The 21,279-nt window shown below is 39.9% G+C and overlaps 1 protein-coding gene across 1 annotated transcript; it reads right to left on the bottom strand.

The window, feature by feature from the left end:
• Positions 1-774: 774 nt before the first annotated feature.
• hs2st1b (heparan sulfate 2-O-sulfotransferase 1b) lies at positions 775-17,276 on the bottom strand. The gene is made up of 7 exons (XM_085448750.1): positions 16,695-17,276; positions 12,432-12,673; positions 8,436-8,521; positions 7,915-8,053; positions 7,730-7,827; positions 2,584-2,741; positions 775-2,379 (listed from the first exon to the last, which is right to left on the bottom strand). Exons 1-7 carry the CDS (start codon positions 16,816-16,818, stop codon positions 2,153-2,155), a joined length of 1,074 nt encoding a protein of 357 aa, XP_085304876.1. The 5' UTR covers positions 16,819-17,276; the 3' UTR covers positions 775-2,152.
• Positions 17,277-21,279: the final 4,003 nt, after the last annotated feature.

Raw genomic sequence — 21,279 nt, 5'->3', positions numbered from 1 at the left:
CATGTTTAAAGCTCAAACATATTTCTATCCAATATCCATACTATCCCTGATCCAATAGAATGAAGGTACATAAAGCATACAGAGTATTTGAAACTGTATGCTGATGGATTCTGCAAAACATTTGGCTGCGAAACTCTCAAATATCTAATTTAACGCAAATTCCTATTAATGCGACTGTGAATGTCACTACACTCTACTCATCACCCAACCCACCCATGCAGTTGATACCTGCTCCTCACCGAGCCAGGTTCTCCTGGAGGTTTCTTCCTGCTAAAAATAGGTTTTTTCTTTCCACTGACGCCAAATTTGGCTCGTGGGGTCTCGTCCATTCATTTGTCTATAAAACTACACTGATGCAGAATAGCAGACTGAGGTGACTGTTGTCAGGTCACACTATAAAAATAAAACTGAACTGATTCATTCACCTGGCGAATATCCCCAGATAGTGATCCAGCTGTTAATGCAGTCAAATGGCTGCTCCAAGATGCCAGTTTCTAAATATGCAATTAGGGGAAAAAACCATCGGTTCTACGCCAGAAGTGGAGAGTGGAAAGTTAGTATTATCCACTAATCCACAATAACCACATTACCAAAGAATACAATTGAAAAACCATGGAAAAATCCTTTATATACACAAGTATTAAGTGAATTTAGGTGAACCTTGATTTTTTTTTCCTTCTTTTTCTTGCTTACTGGCTGCAAAGAATTTTAATCTCAACTGTTCCATGCCCCTGAATGCATGATCCTAAAATGAAGCATATCATTTTCTGGACATACATTTTTAATAGATTTTAATTCTAAAACTATCTTAAACTCATATAAATATCAATTTTAATGAAATAATCAATGTCTCCAGTATTAATACACAGTCAACTTTCACAGTCTGCATTTTTGCAGCTTTCTTTCCTGGCATTTCATTAATACAGCAGCTCCTTTCTCCTTTCTAGCTTTACCATCCAAAGTCCATAAACATTTACACAGAGCTTTTGCTGTTCAAGACACTCATACTGCTGATGTGTCTGCAGCAGCTGTGCCACTTTCAACGTGTGTTATTTGTGTAATTTCTTCATGCTACTGTAATGTTATAGTTTTATCTTCCTTTGTAAAAATCCCTCGCTCTGCTGTCAGTGGACTTGTCTACATCTCAGGCACACAGCCAACACCCCTTTCATATGAACGTGCTCATAGCTTGGATGGAGTTTATCAACACTTTTGTGTTACTGCTTATAGCTCGATTGCCACTGTTACAGTGTGTGAAATATATCCTGGGTATGTCGAAGTCATTTCATACTGTATCATTTGGTGAAAGTTGCATAAAACAAGTAAATCACCTTTTAAAAGCCAACCAAACTTATTCACAAAATTCATCACACAAACTTGCAGTTATTTGTTTATATTCAGAGTGTTACTGTGGAGAGTGGAAAACAACAGTAATCATAGAAGCAATGCGCCAAAATAAAAGGAAAGTGAATGTGGGATCAGAGGAAAAATAATATTAAAGAAATGTTCTATACATTAATATAAAGGCACTATCAGTTTCTTCTTGCTTGCAGTAGTACTGTACTCAAACATTCCAGCTGTTAGTCATTAGTACCTTTCTCCTACTCCAGGTTGTCCTTTCAGACTAAAAAAACCCAAAAGAACAGCAGCTGTCTTTTAAGAAAAAACATGCACATTAATATCTGTGATAAATCACTGAAATAATGTGTGAAACATGTAAAAATTGAGAAGATCTCAGTGGAATAAAAAATTACCAGTCACGCACCAAAGGATGCAATGATCCAATCTGTTTTCTTTTGCTACAATTTGGTCCAAAAACATGTTAACACAGCATGTAGGAATGTAGCCGTGACCATCTGCACTAAACACTGTTTTGAAGCTGCTGAAGTAGTTGAGGTTTCCTGCTTTTATTTTGAAAGTCCACCCAAACATCAAACATGGTAAAAAACTCTTCTTGTCTTAAGGTTTGGGAAATTCTTTCTCACAGTATAGACTGACGCCTTCGTTTTCTCAACAGCTGCTCTAGCAATAAAAAAAGTAGAAATTTCACCACAGTGTCTGAAAGGATTTCCCAACTAGACCCCAGTGAAACCAGCACTGCTTAATGTCTCGTACTTTCCCAGTGTACACGACTGCTTTTCTGTTGACACTTTTAGTTCACTTTGGGGTAGATCTTTTCATAGAAGAAGCTCTGTGCAAGGACAAAGAGTTCTCCGTCTTTTTCCCTGACGGCGTGGGCACGCACAAACTGAAACTGTTCAAGTGCAAACTCGTAAAATTCATTTTCGATTTTCCAGATGTTTGACTGCTGCAACTTGGCTATTGTCTCTTTGGTGGGGGGCTTCTTCTCTGTGGTCTTCCTAAGGTGGGATTTCTTTCCTGGAGGAACACAAGAAGGTTTAATGATTCCAGGTAGCATGTTGTTACTGCTCTACTAAAAAAGCATTCAGTCAGTTAAGTGTAAATTGAGACCAGGAAAAGGATTCGTCATATAAAAGTAACTCCAGTACTGACAGGGCTCGTTTTAAGGGCATCACAGCCACAAATAAGAAGTAACAGTATGAAATTGTGTTTTGTTGCTACCTGTTCTGTAGAGATCTGTGGCTCCCTTAAAGAAGCGTGGGAGTGCTGCCTCCAGGATCATGATGAAGTCCTCGAGTTCCTCCGTTACTCCCACTAACAGGTACTCGTTTACCAGGTTGTATTTGGCCTGTTCCAGAGCCCATCTACTGCCCGCGTTCCTGCACAAGAAACGGAGATCACAGTGTGAGTGAGTTTAATTTGGATCGCCTCATCTGAAGGCCAGGCTTTTCTTCTGTTACTTATCTACGTCTTTGACATCACTGCACAATACTCCCTAGCGATAGGTGGGTATTATGCAAAGACTGAGCAGCTTTCTTGAATTCTGCCGTTCTTATTTTCATGCTAGCTCTCTTCCAGCAAACTCTAAATTTTCTCAGTGATGAGCAAAGCCGTTGTTGCATTTAAGGAGCACAATGTCCAGGAATGCTGATCATTAAAAGAAAATGACTACATGAAAGGAAAAATGTCAAACTGCATGCATTAGTAACAAGGTTACTGTGATCACACTCATTTACTGTTTAATTCCTAATAATGAAAATGAATGACTCAGTTTATTTATTATTTATTTGAAAATAATCAAAATAATCTCCAAAGGGAATTCAAAGTCATTTCCAAACTGTACACAAGTTTTTTTCCTTCTTTTTATAACAGATGAGTAATTATGATTTTAGTCACATTTCTAATTTCACTGTACAAAAAGCTAAAAATATACATATTCCTATTGTTGAGGTGAAATTTTAGAATAATGCTGACAAAAAAAAAATCTGTCTTTGGCTTTCAAAAGACATTTGAGGGTTATGAGGATGAATGATGAATGTTTTTCTTCTTTTGGAGGATAGGGAGGCTTTAATGAGAAGATCCTAGGTTGGACATATATAAATACTGCTTCTGCCACAGGCTGTTCAGTCACTAATGAGTCTGAGTACACAGATTGTGGACTATATATCTATATATGTGCTGTTTACATCGTCTGTGTAATACGTGATTAGTGAGGAGAAAAAAAACCCAAACAGAACTATACCATATCCTCATCACTGTTTACAAACAACAGATAGAGCCTTTTCTTTCACTCAGCTTGGAGAAAGAATAAATTGTCACACTGCGACTAATTCAAAACAGTCATCTAACATTTTATAACAGACACTGACAGTGAATTACACTTTAGTAGATAGTTAATTACATTACATTCAATTAATCCTTACATTAAGATTCTATTAAGATGTAATGACACTCCTCCATGACTCACTACCTTATTCGTGTTGGAGGGGTTTGTGTGTCCCAGGGGCTATCTCTGGGTGAGGGAGCAGACAAATAGCGATTCAAGAACCCCTATGAGTGAAAGATCTAGGAAACAGCTCACGCTGCCCGGGATAGGGTTACCAGGGACGAGTATTTCAGTACCCCTTCAGCTTGCTGCCACTATGTTGGAGTTTTTCCCAGTGAACAGGAGGGTTTGGTTCCCTGAGCCTGTTTCCCTTTCGTTTGCCCTTATGCCCCGAACGACAGTTTAGAGTACCAGACCTTCTTGGTATCCGTGGGTGGAGTGCTTGAGGGTGTTCCACCTGGGGGCTCCGTCGTCTCACTTGGAGACTTGAACGCTCATGTCAACAACGACAGTGAGACCTGAAGGGGCGTGAAGGGAGGAACGGCCTCCCAGATCTGAACCCTAGCGTATCCATAAGTGCACGTGGCATCACGACACCCTAGGCCACAGGTTGATCATCAATTTTGTAAATGTATCATCAGATCTGCAGCAGTATGTTCTGGACACTTGGGTGAAGAGAGGTGCTGAACTGTCAACTGATCACCACCTGGTGGTGTGTTGGACCCTGTGGCAGGGGATGATACTGGAGAGACCTGCGGGCCCCTAAAGGTATAGTGAAGGTGCGCTAAGAATGCCTGGTAGAGGCAATGCTGCAAGGCTGTCTTGGTTATCAATGCCTCTACAATGTTGTTGGAGGTTAGAGGCCATACCTCTGGAATGGATCTTTAAGAAGAGGAAACTGGACAGTGTGCTCCAACTATAGAGGGATCACAGTCCTCAGCCTCCCCAGGGAAATCTATGCCAGGGTGCTGGAAAGGAGAGTCTGTCCGTTAGCTGAACCTCGGATACAGGAGGAAATATGTGGTTTGCGTCCTTTTCACGGAACACTGGACCAGCTCTTTACCCTCTCGAGATTACTTGAGGGTACACAGGAGTTTGCACAACCAGTCTACATGTGTTTTGTGGACTCTGAAGAAGGCGTTTTACCGTGTCCCTCTGAGTCTTCTGTGGAAAGTGCCTCGGAAGTATAGGGCTTCTGGCCCATTGCCACGAGCCATTTGATCCTTGCAAGAGCTTGGTCCGTATAGCCGACAATAAGTTGGACTCGTTTCCAGGTGGGTGTTGGACTCCGCCTTTGTCACTGATGCTTTTCATAATTTTTAGGGGACAGAATTTCTAGGTGTAGCCAAGTGGTGGAAGGCTTTCACTTGGGCGATCTCAGAATCTCATCTCTGCTTTTCGCAGATGATGTTTCCTGTAAAATAGTCAGATGTCTATTCATATTAATGTACAGAATTCACCTGCTTGCTGCTACTACTGCACATTCACCCAGTGTATATACTATATATATATATATATATTAGGGGTGCAACGATATTCGTATCGATATTGAACCGTTCGATACAGTGCTTTCGGTTCGGTACGCATATGTATCGAGCAATACAACATTTGTAATTTATTTTATCAATTTTCCTTCTGGCGATGCTGTCTGTGTTGAGCGCTCAGTGAATCTGCATTCGACTACTCCGCCTAGGCTCGACAGTGCAGCCTAGGCGGAGTAGTCGAATGCAGATTCACTGAGCGCTCAACACAGACAGCATAGTCAGAAGGAAGAGCGCAGGGCAAGCTAGCAAGACAGAAGTTAAGCTCTCCTTGTAACAGGCAAATTGAACCTCATTCAGATCTGGCGTTTGGAATTATTTTGGTTTTCATGTGACGTATGACCCTGAAGGTAAGCGAGTCATGGACTAAAGTAAAACAGTATGTTGGATGTGCCACGCAATGCTCAATTACATTGGTGTGAACTAGTGTGTTAGCGCAGTTAGCTCGTTAAGTGTTGGCCGTCTAGCCCCATGCACGGAGCGATCGGCGGTAGCTCGTTAACGGAGATTTGCCGTGTTGTGGCGTTAAGGTCATTTCAACGAGATTAACCTGAAAGCACTAGTGGGAACACAACGAATATGACTGCACATTTACGCCGACATCATCCTAGTGCAAAAACAAAAACAACAAGCATGCTACTAACTTTAGCCGAGTCATTTAGACAGCTGTTAGCACATGATTCTCCTTATGCTGCTGAGAATATAGCCCAGAAGAAGCGGATAGTATAGCTTTTATTTTGGAAAGAGACATTTCTCTGTAATAAACTCTCTTTTCCAAAGATGAGTGATTCCTCAATCAGATACAGGGCTCGCAATATCGCTAGCCCGACGTCCCGGAGCTAGCGATTTTTTCAGTCGGGCTACCAAAATCTATCTCTTCCCTGCCCGTCGGGCTATTGTAGGAAAAATAAAGGTCAATGCTTTTGCATTCTTTCAGAAATGTAGCTGGGTAATTATGTCATTGGCATCGGTGAGCCACTGTCAATATGTGACATATTGAAATCGCGTTTGAATTTGCGCTTGTTTTTTTGCTTTCACTTTGCAATCCTGCGAACTGTGTATAGAGAGCGACAGCACTGATCTGTGAGTGATGATAATTTGTGCACCAATTCCTCTGACATCGTCTTATTAATCGTTAGCTTACTATGCAAACATGACAAGTGAAATCTCCCGCAGCAAGCTTAAACATGTGAGAGGTTGATCGCGCAGAGAATCGCTGAGCTTATGTGAGTGCATGTGTAAAAGCATTTAAGTTCTGCTGAGCCAAATAAGACAGGTCAGGGTGAAGAAGTGACAGCCAAAGAAAAGCTTACCACAAAACGGAGAAGTTATGACAAATCAGACTATAAGGCAAAAAGAAAGTGCAGCTTTATGGTTTCATGGACAAAAGAATTTCTGTGGCTGCAATATGATGAGCTAAATAACCAGGGCTGCACATAAGTGGTCTGCAGGTGCGCATTCGCTGTCAAAATAAAAAACACGCACAAGGGTTAGGGTTAAATTTAAAAACTGTACTTTTGAGTTAAAATATATATTTATAATTTTAATAAATGACAAATAAAAAATGCATGAACATTTTTTTTGTATCGAAAAAATATCGAACCGTGACACCAAAGTATCGAACCGAACCGAACCGTGAATTTTGTGTATCGTTGCACCCCTAATATATATATATATATATATATATATATATAAAATGTTCTTCCTCTACACCCCCCCCCCCAATTTTTGCACATGTCGGGGAGCGTGTCAGGCTACATTTCACTGTGTGTTATACTTGTATAACTATGCATGTGACAAATAAAGAACCTTGAACCTTGAACCTTGGTTCTGATGGCTTCGTCAGGTGGTGGCCTCCAGCTCGCACTGAAGCAGTTCGCAGCTGAGTGTGAAGCAGTGGGAATGAGCAACTCCAAGTCTGAAGCCATGGTCCTCTGAAGCTCACAATTGATGGGAGCGGGCGATCGACAGACGGATTGGGTCCGTCGTGGTGAAGAGAGAGCTGAGTGTAAAGGCAAAGCTCTGTATTTACCGGCCGATCTACATTCCTACCCTCATCTACGGTCACGAGCTTTGGGTAGTGGCTGAAAGAATGAGATCATATATACAAGTGGCAGAAATTTGCTTTCCTCAAAGGGTGGCTGGCGTCTCCCTTAGAGACAGGGTGATGAGTTCAGCCATCTGGTAGGCCCTCAGAGTAGAGCCACTATTCCTCACTTTGAAAGGAGTCATTTGAAGTGGTTTGGGCATCTGACAAGGATGGCTCCTGGCTGACGTGTTCTGGGGATGTCCCATCGGGAGGACGCCCTGTGGCATGACCCGGGACATGCTGGACATGCACCCTCTCTACATTTATTTGTATTTCCCATTTTGTCCCTTCGAAACGACTTCTGCCCTGCGCCACTGCTGCATCCCGTTGATGCTAAGCTAGCAGCCTAAACAGGAGTTGTAGCAGTTCAGAGAAAGAGAATGATCGGGCTGTCAGGTGCAGCCCACTCACCAGCACTCTGAATAGTGACCACAGAAGAAAGGGATCTGCAACCACAGTTTCTCCGGAGCACAGTCAGACCCACCTGATGACACACACTCATCAAAGGTCTGAAACACAATGCGAAACGCTTGTCATTGTATTATCCAGACAAAAAACAGGTCATTCGAAAAGGATGCAAGCTGTAAAAGAAGCACCTTCTTGTCTCCTTGTTTCCTTCGTCGAAGGCCTGGTCTGTAGTCATCTCCAAAACGTAAAAAATAGTAGTACGATACAAGGCGCTCTATGGGATCACGCACCACATTGATGTACAGTGGTTTACCTTTCATGCCATGTCTGAACAAAAAGAAAAGGGAGGGCACATTCTTTAAAATCTTTCGAGACTTAATTTATACTTCACTGCAGCAGCACATGAAGCTGTGCTGCTGAATTTTATTGCATTCAAAAAGCATATTCTCCCTAGTGAAAGCATGGAGCAGCATCAGGGAGTGAGAGTGCAAGTTAACCGAATCTCTCTCACTGAGAAACACTTAGACCATTAGAATAATTACCTGTGATCACAGAGATGATAGTGTCAGGGGAGATAAGGACAACAATGCCATTAATCAACACTAAAGCACATGTTAGCGATCAATACGTGACCTCCCTTTATCTGCTCTGCTGGCTGTTTGTAACTAATCTGGATATTAATGGTATTACAGGAAATGAAGGGCCTTACTTTGAGAAGTCCAGATAAGCTACATGGCCGTGGTAGAAGCCGGGCTTCATCTCTCTCCATGAGGTGACGTTCCTGACAAAGCGCACCTGGAGACAAAGATAATGGAAACTAATTACGGAGCCGCGGGGAAACGGAGCCACAACAGAAATGTTTGTGCTACATGTTGCTACAAACTTTACTCAGTTACAGCGCAGAGTTCAAATACAGCAAAAGTGTCAACCCTTCCCAATGAACAAATGAGCATTTGCATTCATATTTATAACTGGAACACATTTTGATAATGAATAATAAATACTAATAATTTTTGGTCATGTGACAGGGTGGAGCCCTGTAGGTCAAAACGCTGTTATAACATGCAGGTGAATCCCAAAGAAGTACATGCCTGTCACTTCTTCGTCTGTTTTCAAGCACAAGCTCTGAACAAGCTGCAGATTTTGAGCACTTGAATTTCACATACAGCTCCAGTCACTAAAACATCCTTGACAGAGTCTTTCCTCTTACACTGCGCCACTGAATGGACAGAATATTTATCCATGCATGTTTTTGGTCTGGATGAGTCACAAAAGCTGCCGTTTAAGGAGAAGAAGTTCAAAGTAGAATGTCAAAGTAAAAACAAGCGTTAAGTAGCTAATGTCCATCCATTTTCTAAACCACTTATCCAATTTAGAGGGCTTGAGCCTAACCCAGCTGTCACAGAGGCAGGATACATACCGAACAGGTCGTCTGTCAGTCCACTGAACGGCTAACATAGAGAGACACAATCGCACTCTGATCTAACATGCGTGTCTTCAGCTTGTGGGAGGAAACTGGAGTACAGAAATTCTTTATCATAAAGATACTACAGAAATGAAACATGAGTATTAATGGTGTACACATTACATGATGATAACGTAATGATCTAAAACTCTGAGATTACTTAAAATGTGTTTATGTAAGCTTGAAAAGAAGTTCTTACTTAAATAAGGCACATAATCTGGTAACATTAAAAAAATTATTTCAATCAAATTCTGGCACCGACGTCTGTATAAAAGGTTCCTTAAGCTGTAACATTGTGTTCAAACAGTGTTCGGATGAAATGAAGATGATTAAACTGTGTGTCTACTAAAAGGTTTCTAAGGAAACTGCACATGGAGCACTAAAACACTGGAAAGTGGATCAGGTGGAACCAAAGCACAAATCACTGAAAATTACTTCATAGATTCATAGAATTTTCTAAATAGAGAACAAAAGCCTCTAAATAGAAAGAATACTGTCAAAGAAAGGCCGTTTACATGCTGAGAGGACGAGCAGCATCTGTGACCAAATGCTGAGGAGAGCAAACAAGGCCAAAAACTTTGAGAGGGTTAAGAAAGACAGATTTAGATGTGAACAAAACTTTATTACAGAAAAGTGAAATGTAAGGACACATACAGAATTATACCACAGCATATCAAGCCCACAGGGAAACAGGGTGATGGGAATATTGAAATCTTCTGGAATAAAACTGGTTCTTGAATGCTGCAGTCAGGAAAACAAAACAGAAGCAAACAAACACTAAGCTAATCTGAAGTTCAGGGACTTTTTGTGCCCAAGGCACAACACAAGACCTCATTCACATTTGCAATCATATCTGCTTGTATGAACAGTATTCAGTATACAACAGCCCACAGTTGGAGTTATAAAACCAAGCATGACAGAAAGACTGCAAACATACTGGCGACGCAGACGGTGACGTGCTGAATCACAATATGTAAACACTCTTAGCATATAACGCATCGCTTATAAATGTATTTCATCACAGACACCAAAACCAGCAGTGTTGATAAATATAAACCAAATCTAACCTAATAAAAACAGTCTAATATGTATTACACCATCTCCCTATCACATCCACCACCTTCAGAGCAGAGAGAAGGCAACTGGACTGCGGGTTGATATCAAGCTGGTGGCAGGGTTCAGGAAAGTCTGGTTTGCCTTATATATGATGCTTATTACCTTGAAAGACAAATTACCGTAATGAATTTCAGAAAATTTGAGAGCACTGAAGAATGTTAGGGTCAGTTGGTTCCATCAGTATTTAACTGTATAAATGACCAGGATGATGTTAAGTTTTCTTTCAGATTCTGCAAACATGGCCTCTCCACGAATACACTGGATGCGCAGTGGCAGCTCTCACCTGCATATCATCACCACCTGCACATATCCACTGCCTGGTAATAGATGTTTTTATTATAATGCACCAACTCAAATAAAATACACTCACCAAATTACGGTGACACACATCACTGCAGTAAGAAGAACCAATGAACCACCAACCTAAATATGATCCATAGATATTCATGGGGTGCTTTGACCATTTGTGGAATGAGGGTGGTAAACATAAAGAGGTTTAGATATGAGGCTGGTGTAGATACATTCCCAGATGGACTATTATTATTATTATTATTTACAAAGTGGAATATGTACCTTTTTAAAATCTGCCTTTTATTTGCTCAAACTATTTTTGTTTTTTCTGCTCACGCTTAATATGGAGCCCATCCACTCTTTGATTAATGAGGCCCCTTGGACTTGCTTTAGGGTACACCACCAGTCTAAACCAGCGGACCAGTACCGGGCCGCGAGAGTTGAGGCTCGGGTGTGAAATCTATGGTTTTCAGGGTTTTTATCGTTAACTCTGTTTCCCTGGGTCTTTTCCCGTTGTTGTACTTCTGTCTTATTTTGAAAGAAGTATTTACGTGTTACCATAGCGACCAGAGAGCATTAAGGGGCAGAGAGGAGGATGTTAGTCGCATTTCAGGAGGATGCTGCTAATAAAGTTACACAATTACACTGTGAATTTGCGTTTATTATTATATTTACAAATACCACCGTTTTTGTCTTGGTCGTATCATTTTATTTTGTTGGCGCAAAAAAGATTGGGGACCACTGATCTAAACTATTAAATAACTAAACGCCTTAGACGTTATAAACTTTAGCTTCTAGTGTAAATTATGCCACTGATCAACAGCATAAAAACACAACACATTACACACATGGACAATATTATGGACAATTAATTATGACATTTGAAACATACACAGATTAATATCACCCTACACTATTAATAAATATCGCAAAGTCAAACATACCTTGGCTGGACTGGATGTTTTAACTTGATACAAAAGTGTTCATATGTAAAAATGAATCTTGGCCGTGACGGGACTGCAGACTGTTGTTTACCCTCATACGTGTGTGTGTGTGTGTGTGTGTGTGTGTGTGAGGTGGGGGTGGTGAGTAGGTGCGAGCCTGTTGTGAGACGGCAGACAGGATATTACTTTGGCAACTACAAATAACACCACTATAGCTTCAGGGCATTTACACTGTGTGAACTGAGCTGCTCTCAGCAGTAAACATTCACTAAGAGTAACAGGATGCGGAGAAAGACACAGACAATTCTCAAACCAAAATATCATCAGGTTTCATTATTTTCAACGTGCAAACAAACACACCGGAGAGAGGGATTCATTAACAGACAACAGCCGCAGATGATTTTCCCTTCCACCACCACAGAGTACCTTTTTCATGAGTGATGTGGATCATCAGAATAGCGTGAAATTGGCAACTCTGTTTATTACAAGTGTTATTAATGAGAATAAGAGATGCAGCAATGTGCCAACACTGGCACAAAAGCAGGAAAGGGGATCGCTTGCAAGTAAACAAGGAAGCAAACAGGATACTAAATGTTAAAACTTTAAAAACACATTTTCTCTGACCTGAAGATTGCACAGTCTTAAATATTCTCTCTAGGACTTCAGCATGTAAGAGTTGCAGAAATATGTCAAAAACAAAGTTAGTTCAACCTAGTGAGATGAGGGACAATAATGAATATTTCTAAGATACAGAAGAAACATTAGTGGAAAATACTCCACTGCGATCTGTCTAGGTATAGAAGCATAAACAGAGCCTTTAAAAATGTATTCCTGCGCAAAATATAATAAACGTTACTCTGTCATTTTGGCTGAGTGTGTGAGGTCTTACTTGGTCTTGTAGAGACATGACAGGGTTGTTCTTGGTTGTGTTGATGTGCAGAACGTGGAAGCGATTCTTCCCACACAGGTCGTAGGCGATGTTAGTGAAGGACGTGCTGGCTGTTTTGGGCACTCTGTTGTAGATGATGACCGTGTCGTCGTTTTCTACTATCGGCGAAACTTCCCGCCCACCCCCGTATTCGCTGTGACGCTGCTCTACTTCGGCCACCTCGTGTCTGGCTATGGTGCGTTCTGAACAAGCAAGTAAACACAGTCTGTTGTTAACATTTTAATTAAACAGCGCACAACTGAATAAGCACAATATTATAATATTCGATTTAGCACTAAAAAAGGACAGTCACTCCAGCTTATCACACCACCATGAAATAGTCAGTCAGTAGTTTTAGGGAGCAATTTGCATGCCAGGTAGTTGGATGTTGTTCGAAGAGATTTATTTAACCTTTATGTCTTCCTATTCGTCTTCTTTGTATTTGCTGATTAGCTAAACAGCTGGAATGAGTGAGGAGCAGGAGCAGACTGGCAGCTGCCAGATGAAATAAACCCTGAGATGAGATTCTCCCCTCCCACAGGAACATGGCATAAGGCCAGTGAAGCTTGTTAGTTAGCATGCCTTAATTAAAGAAAACAACAAGTCCTTCAAAGCACAATAACATCAAAACAAGTAATTAGGCTTTTGATGATAACATTGACAGGAGGCATAATTAAAGGTGTTTTCTCCCTCTTCTTTTCTCCACTGCAATGTTAATTAAAGACAATTACGCGAATGGCCTTGTGTCTCTTAGACCGGATGTGTGGCGCTCAGTATGCTGCAACATCCAGCAGTCCAGCAAATCCTTTACTGTCTGACACGATGAAGGCTGATGAAGCTCGGGGGGTGGAGGCTGTTTGAGTTCCTTTTGTCTCCATTTTAAGGCAGATGGATGGTCACTTATATTAAAGATTAAAGAAAATGGGATGTGTGCATATTTTTCTGTTAGGCGTGTGTTCCTGGTAACTTATTTACGGGTTGATTAAATGGAAGAAAAAATAGTCAGACCAGTCTTTAAGCAAGAACGACAGTGAAAGCAGTCCAAATTGAGCACAGTGTAAGTGGTGAGGTTAAACTAATGCATTTGTATTTAATGAGAGCCGCTTGAAAGCATATTTTGTATGACGTAAAAATGTCAAAATGCTGTTGAGATGGCTATGGAGCCGAATCTGGAACAAAATCTTTCTCAAGAAAAAAGATTAAACTAAGTACACTGGCAGGCGTCAGTGCTACTCAGCATCCTAGTAGATACACATATGACTTCTTGTTATCGAATTCAGAAGATTTTCAGGGAACCTTTGATGGCTGAGGAATAAAAATACTGAAACTACAACTTCAACAGTTTATTCAAACTAAAAAAAACATGTACAGTTATTTTTTCTGTGTTAATTTCCTGTAAGCATTAATTACTTTCATCTTTACTTTGATACAGTATAACTTTTGATATTTAAGATCATGATTTTTTCAGTTGGAAATTTTATGTTTGCAGATTTGGGTGTGTTTTTAGCCTTTTAAATCATCTTTGATTGATGAGTTTTGGCCTTGATCTCGCAGGGCGTCAATGTGGCATTAACTGAGAGAAGGGTGGAATCATGAGCGATGACTTCAGATATGTTGTGGAATGCACACAATGTCTGTGTAGGTTCTCAGTCATCCAGGTCATGGAAATTTAAGGCACTTGGAAAGAAAAGCGACTGGACTTCCTCTTTGAAGAGAAAGGAAACCTCAACATTGAAGTTTACCGGAAGCCCACACACCCAGATCAGTACCTATTCTTTGACTCCCACCACCCTCTGGAACACAAACTTGAAGTAATCAGGACCCTGCAACACTGAGCCAAAAACATTCCCTCTAAGCCAGAAGGGAAAGAAAGGGAACACACATAGGTAAAGAAAGCTCTTAAAATATTACACCAACTAAGGAGAAAATGAATGACAAACAGAACAATATTGTTATCTCTTATGTAGCAAGTTTATCAGAGAAACTCGGGAGAATCTTCTCCAACTATGACATCCCAGTATACCTCAAACCCACCAATACACTCAGACAAACACTGGTTCTTCCCAAGGACAAAACTCCTAAACAAAAACTAAACTACGTAATATATGCTGTTTTCTGCATCGAGGAGCGCTCAGACCTCTACAGTGGAGAAAACAAAGAGCCAGTCCATAAACACATGGCACAACACGGAAGAGCCACCTCAACAGGACAAGACTCAGCTGTACATCTGCATCTAAAAGACAAAGAAGACAGATGGACTGAAAGAGCCATCTACAGTGGCTTGCAAAAGTATTCGGCCCCCTTGAACTTTGCAGTTATTTATTTGTAAAAAATGTTTGGAATCATGTATGATTTTCGTTCCACTTCTCACGTGTACACCACTTTGTGTTGGTCTTTCACGTGGAATTCCAATAAAATTGATTCATTTTGCAAGCCACTGTATGTGCACAGAGGGGGTGGCTTCCAACACCAACTGTCTGCCACCCGCAATCCAGTGTTGAGATCCCTTCCGAAGCACCTTAACACCCACTCACGTCACTTGATCTCAATAGGTCACAGGACAGGGTGAGGCAAGGTCTTAAAATGGTTTCACCCAATACCTCTGTTAATAATGACCCACACCCTTTTTCATACCTTGGCTCATGTGATGAGTCTACGACCCTCTTAAGGGACAACTCCCAATACAGCTTAAAAAGCTGGGACCCTCTGCCATTTGGACTTAAAACTGAAGAAGCTTCTCAAATGAGAGGTGAAACATCTTCTATTCTATTGTATTCATTTGTATTATTTTAAACATTAAAATACTTAATTATCACTTCCACAACATCTGCTTGATTAGGCTTATAAAATGCGGATGACCAGGGTTAATTTTCTTGGTTGCCAGGGCGACACATCCCCTCTGAATAAATTTAGTCAAAAAAAAAATGTGATAATTATTATCCTTGAATATAAACTAATAAGATTTATTATAAGTCACTATTTCACATTTTGCTGTGAGCACATATTCCCGATATACACGTGTACAGCTCGCTTCAATCAAACTTTATTAGTAAGTGATGAAAAACACTGTTTGTGTTTATCTTAGAAGTCCATTGCACAAAACTACTACTAATCTTCTGGTTTCTAAACGGATATAGCCTCCAGTGTCAGCGTTTTTCAGTGTCCCAAATTTCTTCTAAAGTTGGGAAACGAGCTCAAACTTGCAGACACACAGAGCCAAATGAAGATCAGATCCTGCTGTAGATGATTTGGCCTCACAGAGCTCTGATCCAAACAAAATGATTCATGGCAGCATTTCTGTGTTCAACCACGCTTGACGTTTTGTGCTTGTAACCCAACATGGAACTTGTCTGTGTTTCCAGGAATCTTTACTGAATATTAATGTGGAATGTCTGGCAGTCTGCGCAGGTGATGGCTGCACTCTGTTTTCACATTTGAAAGGTACAAGTGAAAGAAGTAATTGTGCAGTAAGGAATCAACATGGCTAGTTTACAAAAAATTGTCATCACTTGTGTGTACTTTTCTGCAATAAATGTTTAAAATTACTTTTGAAAAAAATGTCTATATATTATATTCTTATGTTGATGACCAAAGATTCTTTGGTGGGTGCCAAGTTTTTATTTATTTATTTACATAAACAGGGAAAACCCTGTGCTTGAAGGGATATACTTCTGATGGGTGGAAAAATATGGATTTCCATCAAAATCAAAATTAAAACATACTGGCGTTGTTTTCAGGTTTATCCTTTTCCAATTAGGTCAAATCCGTGTACACAATTAGCCTGGGGAGGCTTTGGTGCATAAGCTTATTGAGACTGGAATATCTATGTATGTGTGTCACATGTCTATGTTGATAAACACTACTCTTCTAAATTATCTTACAGTCTTACAATCTGATGATAATAACAAAGAGTATAATAAACACTGAATTCAATAATAAGCAAAGCCACTATGGAAACTAGCTGAAACCAAACTGAACTGAAAATAAAAATGAAAATAAATTGATCACAATAACGTCGATGTTTGAGGACTTTCAGCATTGTTATGTAAATGATTTTTAAGTTTTGAAAATCTCCTGACTTTTTTCCTATAATGTAATTTTTGGTAAAAACTTGTCCGAATGTTTTCACTTTTTATAAATTACAAATTCTATGTTGCATTGCCTCAGTTTTCAAGCCTCAATAAGCTGGGTTACTAGGTGAACCCACCTTTGCTGTGGTCTTACCTAGTTTGGCTCTGGACTCGTCCAGTTTCTGGATCTGATTCTCGATCAGCAGCATCGCCACTCCGAATGCCAAAACAGCCAAAAGCTGGATCTTTGGCAGCATCATGATCCTTAAAATCCCCATCAAACAACCGAATGAATCATGCCGTGGATGCCGGTTGCTTCAGGTTTCACATCCACTGATAACGTTTAACCCAGCACAAGCGTCTGCTGCTGGAAACTGGACTGACTCGGATGTTTTGATTTATATATTGCAAATCGAAATCCGGACGCCGAGGTTAGTTGCTGAGCATCATTAGTAGATATAGAGCTCAGCAGCCATCCTGCAGGGTTAACTCAGCGTTAGCAAAACAAACTAACAGCAGCTAGCTCCGTGCTAACACTGGCCAACCTCACACTACCGGCATATTTCAAAACCAGCTTCGCTGTTCGTGTTTTATTTTGGACTTAACCTGCTTTGCCAACCGCGAGTTCGTGCTGAGCTCACAGACATGAAGGCAGTGAAACACAGGTGACTGCATGAAAGATAACCGAGTCCAAACTAAGCTTCTAGCAGGAGTGTCGCTTCTTCTTCATCCTGTGTTTTCATTGGACAACCTCAGAAGAACTCTAAAGGCTCATGTCGCCACCTACTGGACGGCAGTGTGTGCAACAATTATTCCCCACAATGCATAGAGAAAGTTCACAAGATGTTAGTGAGACAAGCTGTTTTGTATGATTTGGAAATGGTGGCGCTGACAAAAAGAAAGGAGGCTGAGATGGAGAAGGGTCACTGGGAGTGACCAGAATGGACAGCATTAGAAACATGTCAGAAGGACAGTTCAGGACAGGTGCTTACAGAGTTAGAGAGGCAAGGCTGAGATGGTGTGGACATGTGCACGGAAGAGAGAGCGCATACAGTGAACAAAGGTTGCTGAAATAGAAGCTGCCAGGCAATAGAAAAAGCAGAAGACCATACAGAAACAGGAGGGTGCTTGGGATAGGGTGGGTAAGGTAGATGATCCATTCCTGCCCTAAAGGGACCAATCAAAAGAAGACGAGACGGAAAATAAGTAAAGGTTAGAACCACCATGCTTAGCCCAACAGTCCAATAGATATATAAAACCTTAATTTTGCTGTCTTTAAAGATGGTTCATCATCACTGACTATACAAAAACCATATTTAAATTCTTACACTGCTGTTTCTGTCACAATCTAAGAGGTATAGTTATGCATGTAATTTAATAAATGTAGTATTTGTTTAGTTTTTTAGAAAACAAAGTCAGTAAATAAACTCAATACAATAGTTCAGATATACACGATTCATTAAAACAACCCAACAAACATATATTTGTGGTATGTAAATACACAGAAAGTTTTAAAGATGTGCAGAAACTTTGTTAAAACACATCTAATCTACTACAATCCAAGGGTTGATCATGTGACGCTCACACATTTTAAGTTACTTCTGACTAAAAAAAACACACTGTTGCAGTCTGGCTCTCATGTGAGGACACAGGACAACCCCAAAAATAACAGAAGGTTTGCTTTACATTCCATTATAAGTTCGACTATCAACCATGTGTCTTATTTTTGTATTTTTCTCTATATAAATAAAGACATTTCCTTCATAAATTAATGCAAAAAATGTACCAGAAATTAAGAAAGGTAAGTTTGACAAATTTCCACAAGGAAGTACTTGAATGAAAGGTGCTACTCTGTTTTTAGCAATAACTTTTCATCTGATTTAAAGGTTTTTCTCCACTATGATTATGGTAGCAAGGTAGTAAACGGTTAAAAATATTATTTATTTTATAAAAGGTTACATTAAGCTGGAAACAAACAAGGAAAAAGAAGTTACTTTCCAAATCTGAAGAACTACACCCCTGAACCCTGGATAACTGCAACCTTAGCAAGAAGTGTATTTGCATAATTGCAACAGAGATCCTTCCACTTGAACCTGATCTTGGCAGATTTTGGGAAAAGATGAGAATTTTGGTATTTTATTGTTATTAGGAGGAGTTAAGAATCTATTTTTATGAAATGTCTTTATAAATCAAGAACTGTTTTGGTGGCAGTGATGATTTTAATCATTTGGGAAATCCATGGTTTAAAAGCTTGTAAAATATTTCATGTTATTTATTTAGTATTGTTTGCATGTTATGTTGTTACTGGCTGTGTATTTTGCTGTTTTATTGTAAGCACAAATCTTCTACAGATCTCTTAAACTGTTTGTTCTGTTTTAATCTCTTAACCTCATCCAATCTATCACCTGCTTTATGAAGATGTTTAACTTATCTCACATCTCCATCTCAAAGAGTTATTAAAATGCTGAACATGCTCTTAGTTCTCCACTACATTGCACAACTGACATAGTGTGGAGGCCTCTTCCCAATTAAACACAGAGGGGAATGAATGTAATTTGGATCTGTGGGTGAGTAAAGATGAAAAACCTTACAGGATTTTTGAATTTCAGGCAAAAGCCAAATATTTAGAAACTTGAGATGATTATAAAGAAACTCAAGTTTTTCACCATTGCAGCTATTCAGAGGTCTGACAACTGATTTCTGTAAGTGAATGCATGTTTTTGGTATTGTACTGATAACGTTGTCAGCAGAAGTTCAGGTTGCTGACGGAACTCGGGCTTAAAAAAAAGCATGCATGAGGTGGTGGTAACAGAGCTGATCCACACCTCAAAGGTCAAACAGAAGTCTCATTGCACGTGTGCTGTTCACAGATAAGTTAACTTCCTTGTCCAATGTGAGTAGGGAAGAGGGGGGAGATACCAAAGTGAGTTATCAGAGCATTGAGATGTATCAGGTAACCTTTAGTTTCCCTCATAAATCTGTGTTGTGAGTTGGATCTTGACGCTTCCTCTCAGTGAACACAGCAAACTCAAATTGTATAAGCGGCCATTGGATGCGAGCTTTGACCCTAGAAGATGTTTGAGAACAACTAAAGTGTAGTAAATGTATTCCAGCCAGTACCCAGGGTTTTAAACGACACCTCACTAGAATGATAAAAACAAAAACCCCTGCCACATGACAACATCTGCTCAGATGTTGATCACAATATTTTTGAGCATCTTAAGGATACAACTGAACCAGCCCGGGTCAGAGAGGTACCACCGCTAAAGCCCACAGATCCAGAGGTCTAACCTCCAACATCCTAATGCAAAGCAACCAGTTTCAGAGATCTGCTGTCCACTCAACGACTGGCTACAGCTGTTTTAGAGTTATGGAGAAGGTTTTAATATTGTGGCTGATCTCTCTTAATTATTTTCTACATTAAATAGTGTTAAAAGTAGTTATTGTTGCTTTTGAATTTTTACTTCTATTTACTTTTTTTCCCACTACAATTCATATTTTTTTCAACTACGGTGGTCATGTAGAGGTTCACATTTCTAGTTTTTAGACTTTCAATTAAGCTTAGTATTTCTGTCAAATAACTAACAGATCTTTGGCTTTGCTGGGACATGTTCTAGAAAAACTGCATCATTGTGCTTTGGTCGCAGCTGGACTTGGATACGCAGTAGAATCATTTACTGATTTCTTCATGGTAGTGCTCACCAAACCCACTGTCGCCTTATAGATGTGGAATGCCCCGTGCCTCATTTTAAGGATAAAGGTCATCACTCATAACAACTTCCTATTGATTTGGAGTAATACACTGGGTACATGGACACATGGATTCAAATTATTTATACTTTTACATTTTTATTTTATGGTCCTGCTATTTTAAAATCAGGAGTGTTTGGATTGCACTGTCATACAGGGATGATTATTAGGCTTCCAACATTGGGAGAAAGAAAAACCGCCCAAATATTTTGTTTTCCTGCATTTTTTTAAGGAAGGTACTGTAGATAAGATCAGATTCTTAGAGTGATCAGGAAATAAGAACAACAAAAGGAAAAAAGATCTTCAATCGTGAATTTACGCTTCATTAAAAAAGCAGTGATGCTGAACTGATCCGCTAGGTGGTGCCAGAGGTCCGGGTATGAGGACATGTTTTCAGTAAAAGAGCCATTTTTCAAAGACCAGTGTGATGGAAACTGGGCCCTGTCCGCTGGACGTTACTGAAGAGCACTATGAAATGTAATGGGTCCATGCTCGGCCTTGTGGCCCCGGCCTTGCAAAGCTTTAGATTACTGGTTTTTGGACCCCCAATGGACTTCAGGCTAGAAATCCTCCAGAAAGGTAATATTTTTCATAGTGAACTTCAAGACTGCAGCCAGTCGTCAGGTGTATTTGTAAAACATCTGAATATTTGAAATCTGTCTGTGCATAAAATGTCAGAAAGAAACGAAAAACAGGGATTATTATTCTTTTAGTGCCAAATGAACCTATTTAGACATCTTTAGTTGTCTGACTAACTTTCAGAAACTTCCAAATGTGGAGTTTATACCACAGAAACATGCAAAATGATCAAATATTCACATTTAAGAAACTAATTTTCTGTCAAATAACTAATCAGCTAATTTATTCAGCTCTAGAGTAATCCCTGGTGCCTAGGTGTCGGTGAAAATATTAAAATTTTCATGCATTGTAAGCAAGGGGCAAGAAAAAAAAAAAGCAATACATTATTGTAATCATATTATTTGTCTAAA

This window comes from Copadichromis virginalis, linkage group LG23, assembly GCF_057382275.1.
Source record: "Copadichromis virginalis isolate Kocher_CV1m ecotype Utaka linkage group LG23, C_Virginalis_male_GT1.1, whole genome shotgun sequence".
NCBI lineage: Eukaryota > Metazoa > Chordata > Actinopteri > Cichliformes > Cichlidae > Copadichromis > Copadichromis virginalis.
The sequence above is the reverse complement of the archived record's forward strand: the minus strand, read 5'-3'. Positions and strand labels throughout refer to the sequence as shown.

Bases quoted from the DNA above. Each gene is read 5' to 3' on its own strand.
- hs2st1b (XM_085448750.1), bottom strand. From the start codon at position 16,818: ATGGGGATTTTAAGGATCATGATGCTGCCAAAGATCCAGCTTTTGGCT. The intron at 8,054-8,435 runs GTAAGGCCCTTC...CTTTTTGTTCAG, and splicing joins GCTTATCTGGACTTCTCAAA to ACATGGCATGAAAGGTAAAC. The intron at 7,828-7,914 runs GTGCTTCTTTTA...ATTGTGTTTCAG, and splicing joins GGAAACAAGGAGACAAGAAG to ACCTTTGATGAGTGTGTGTC.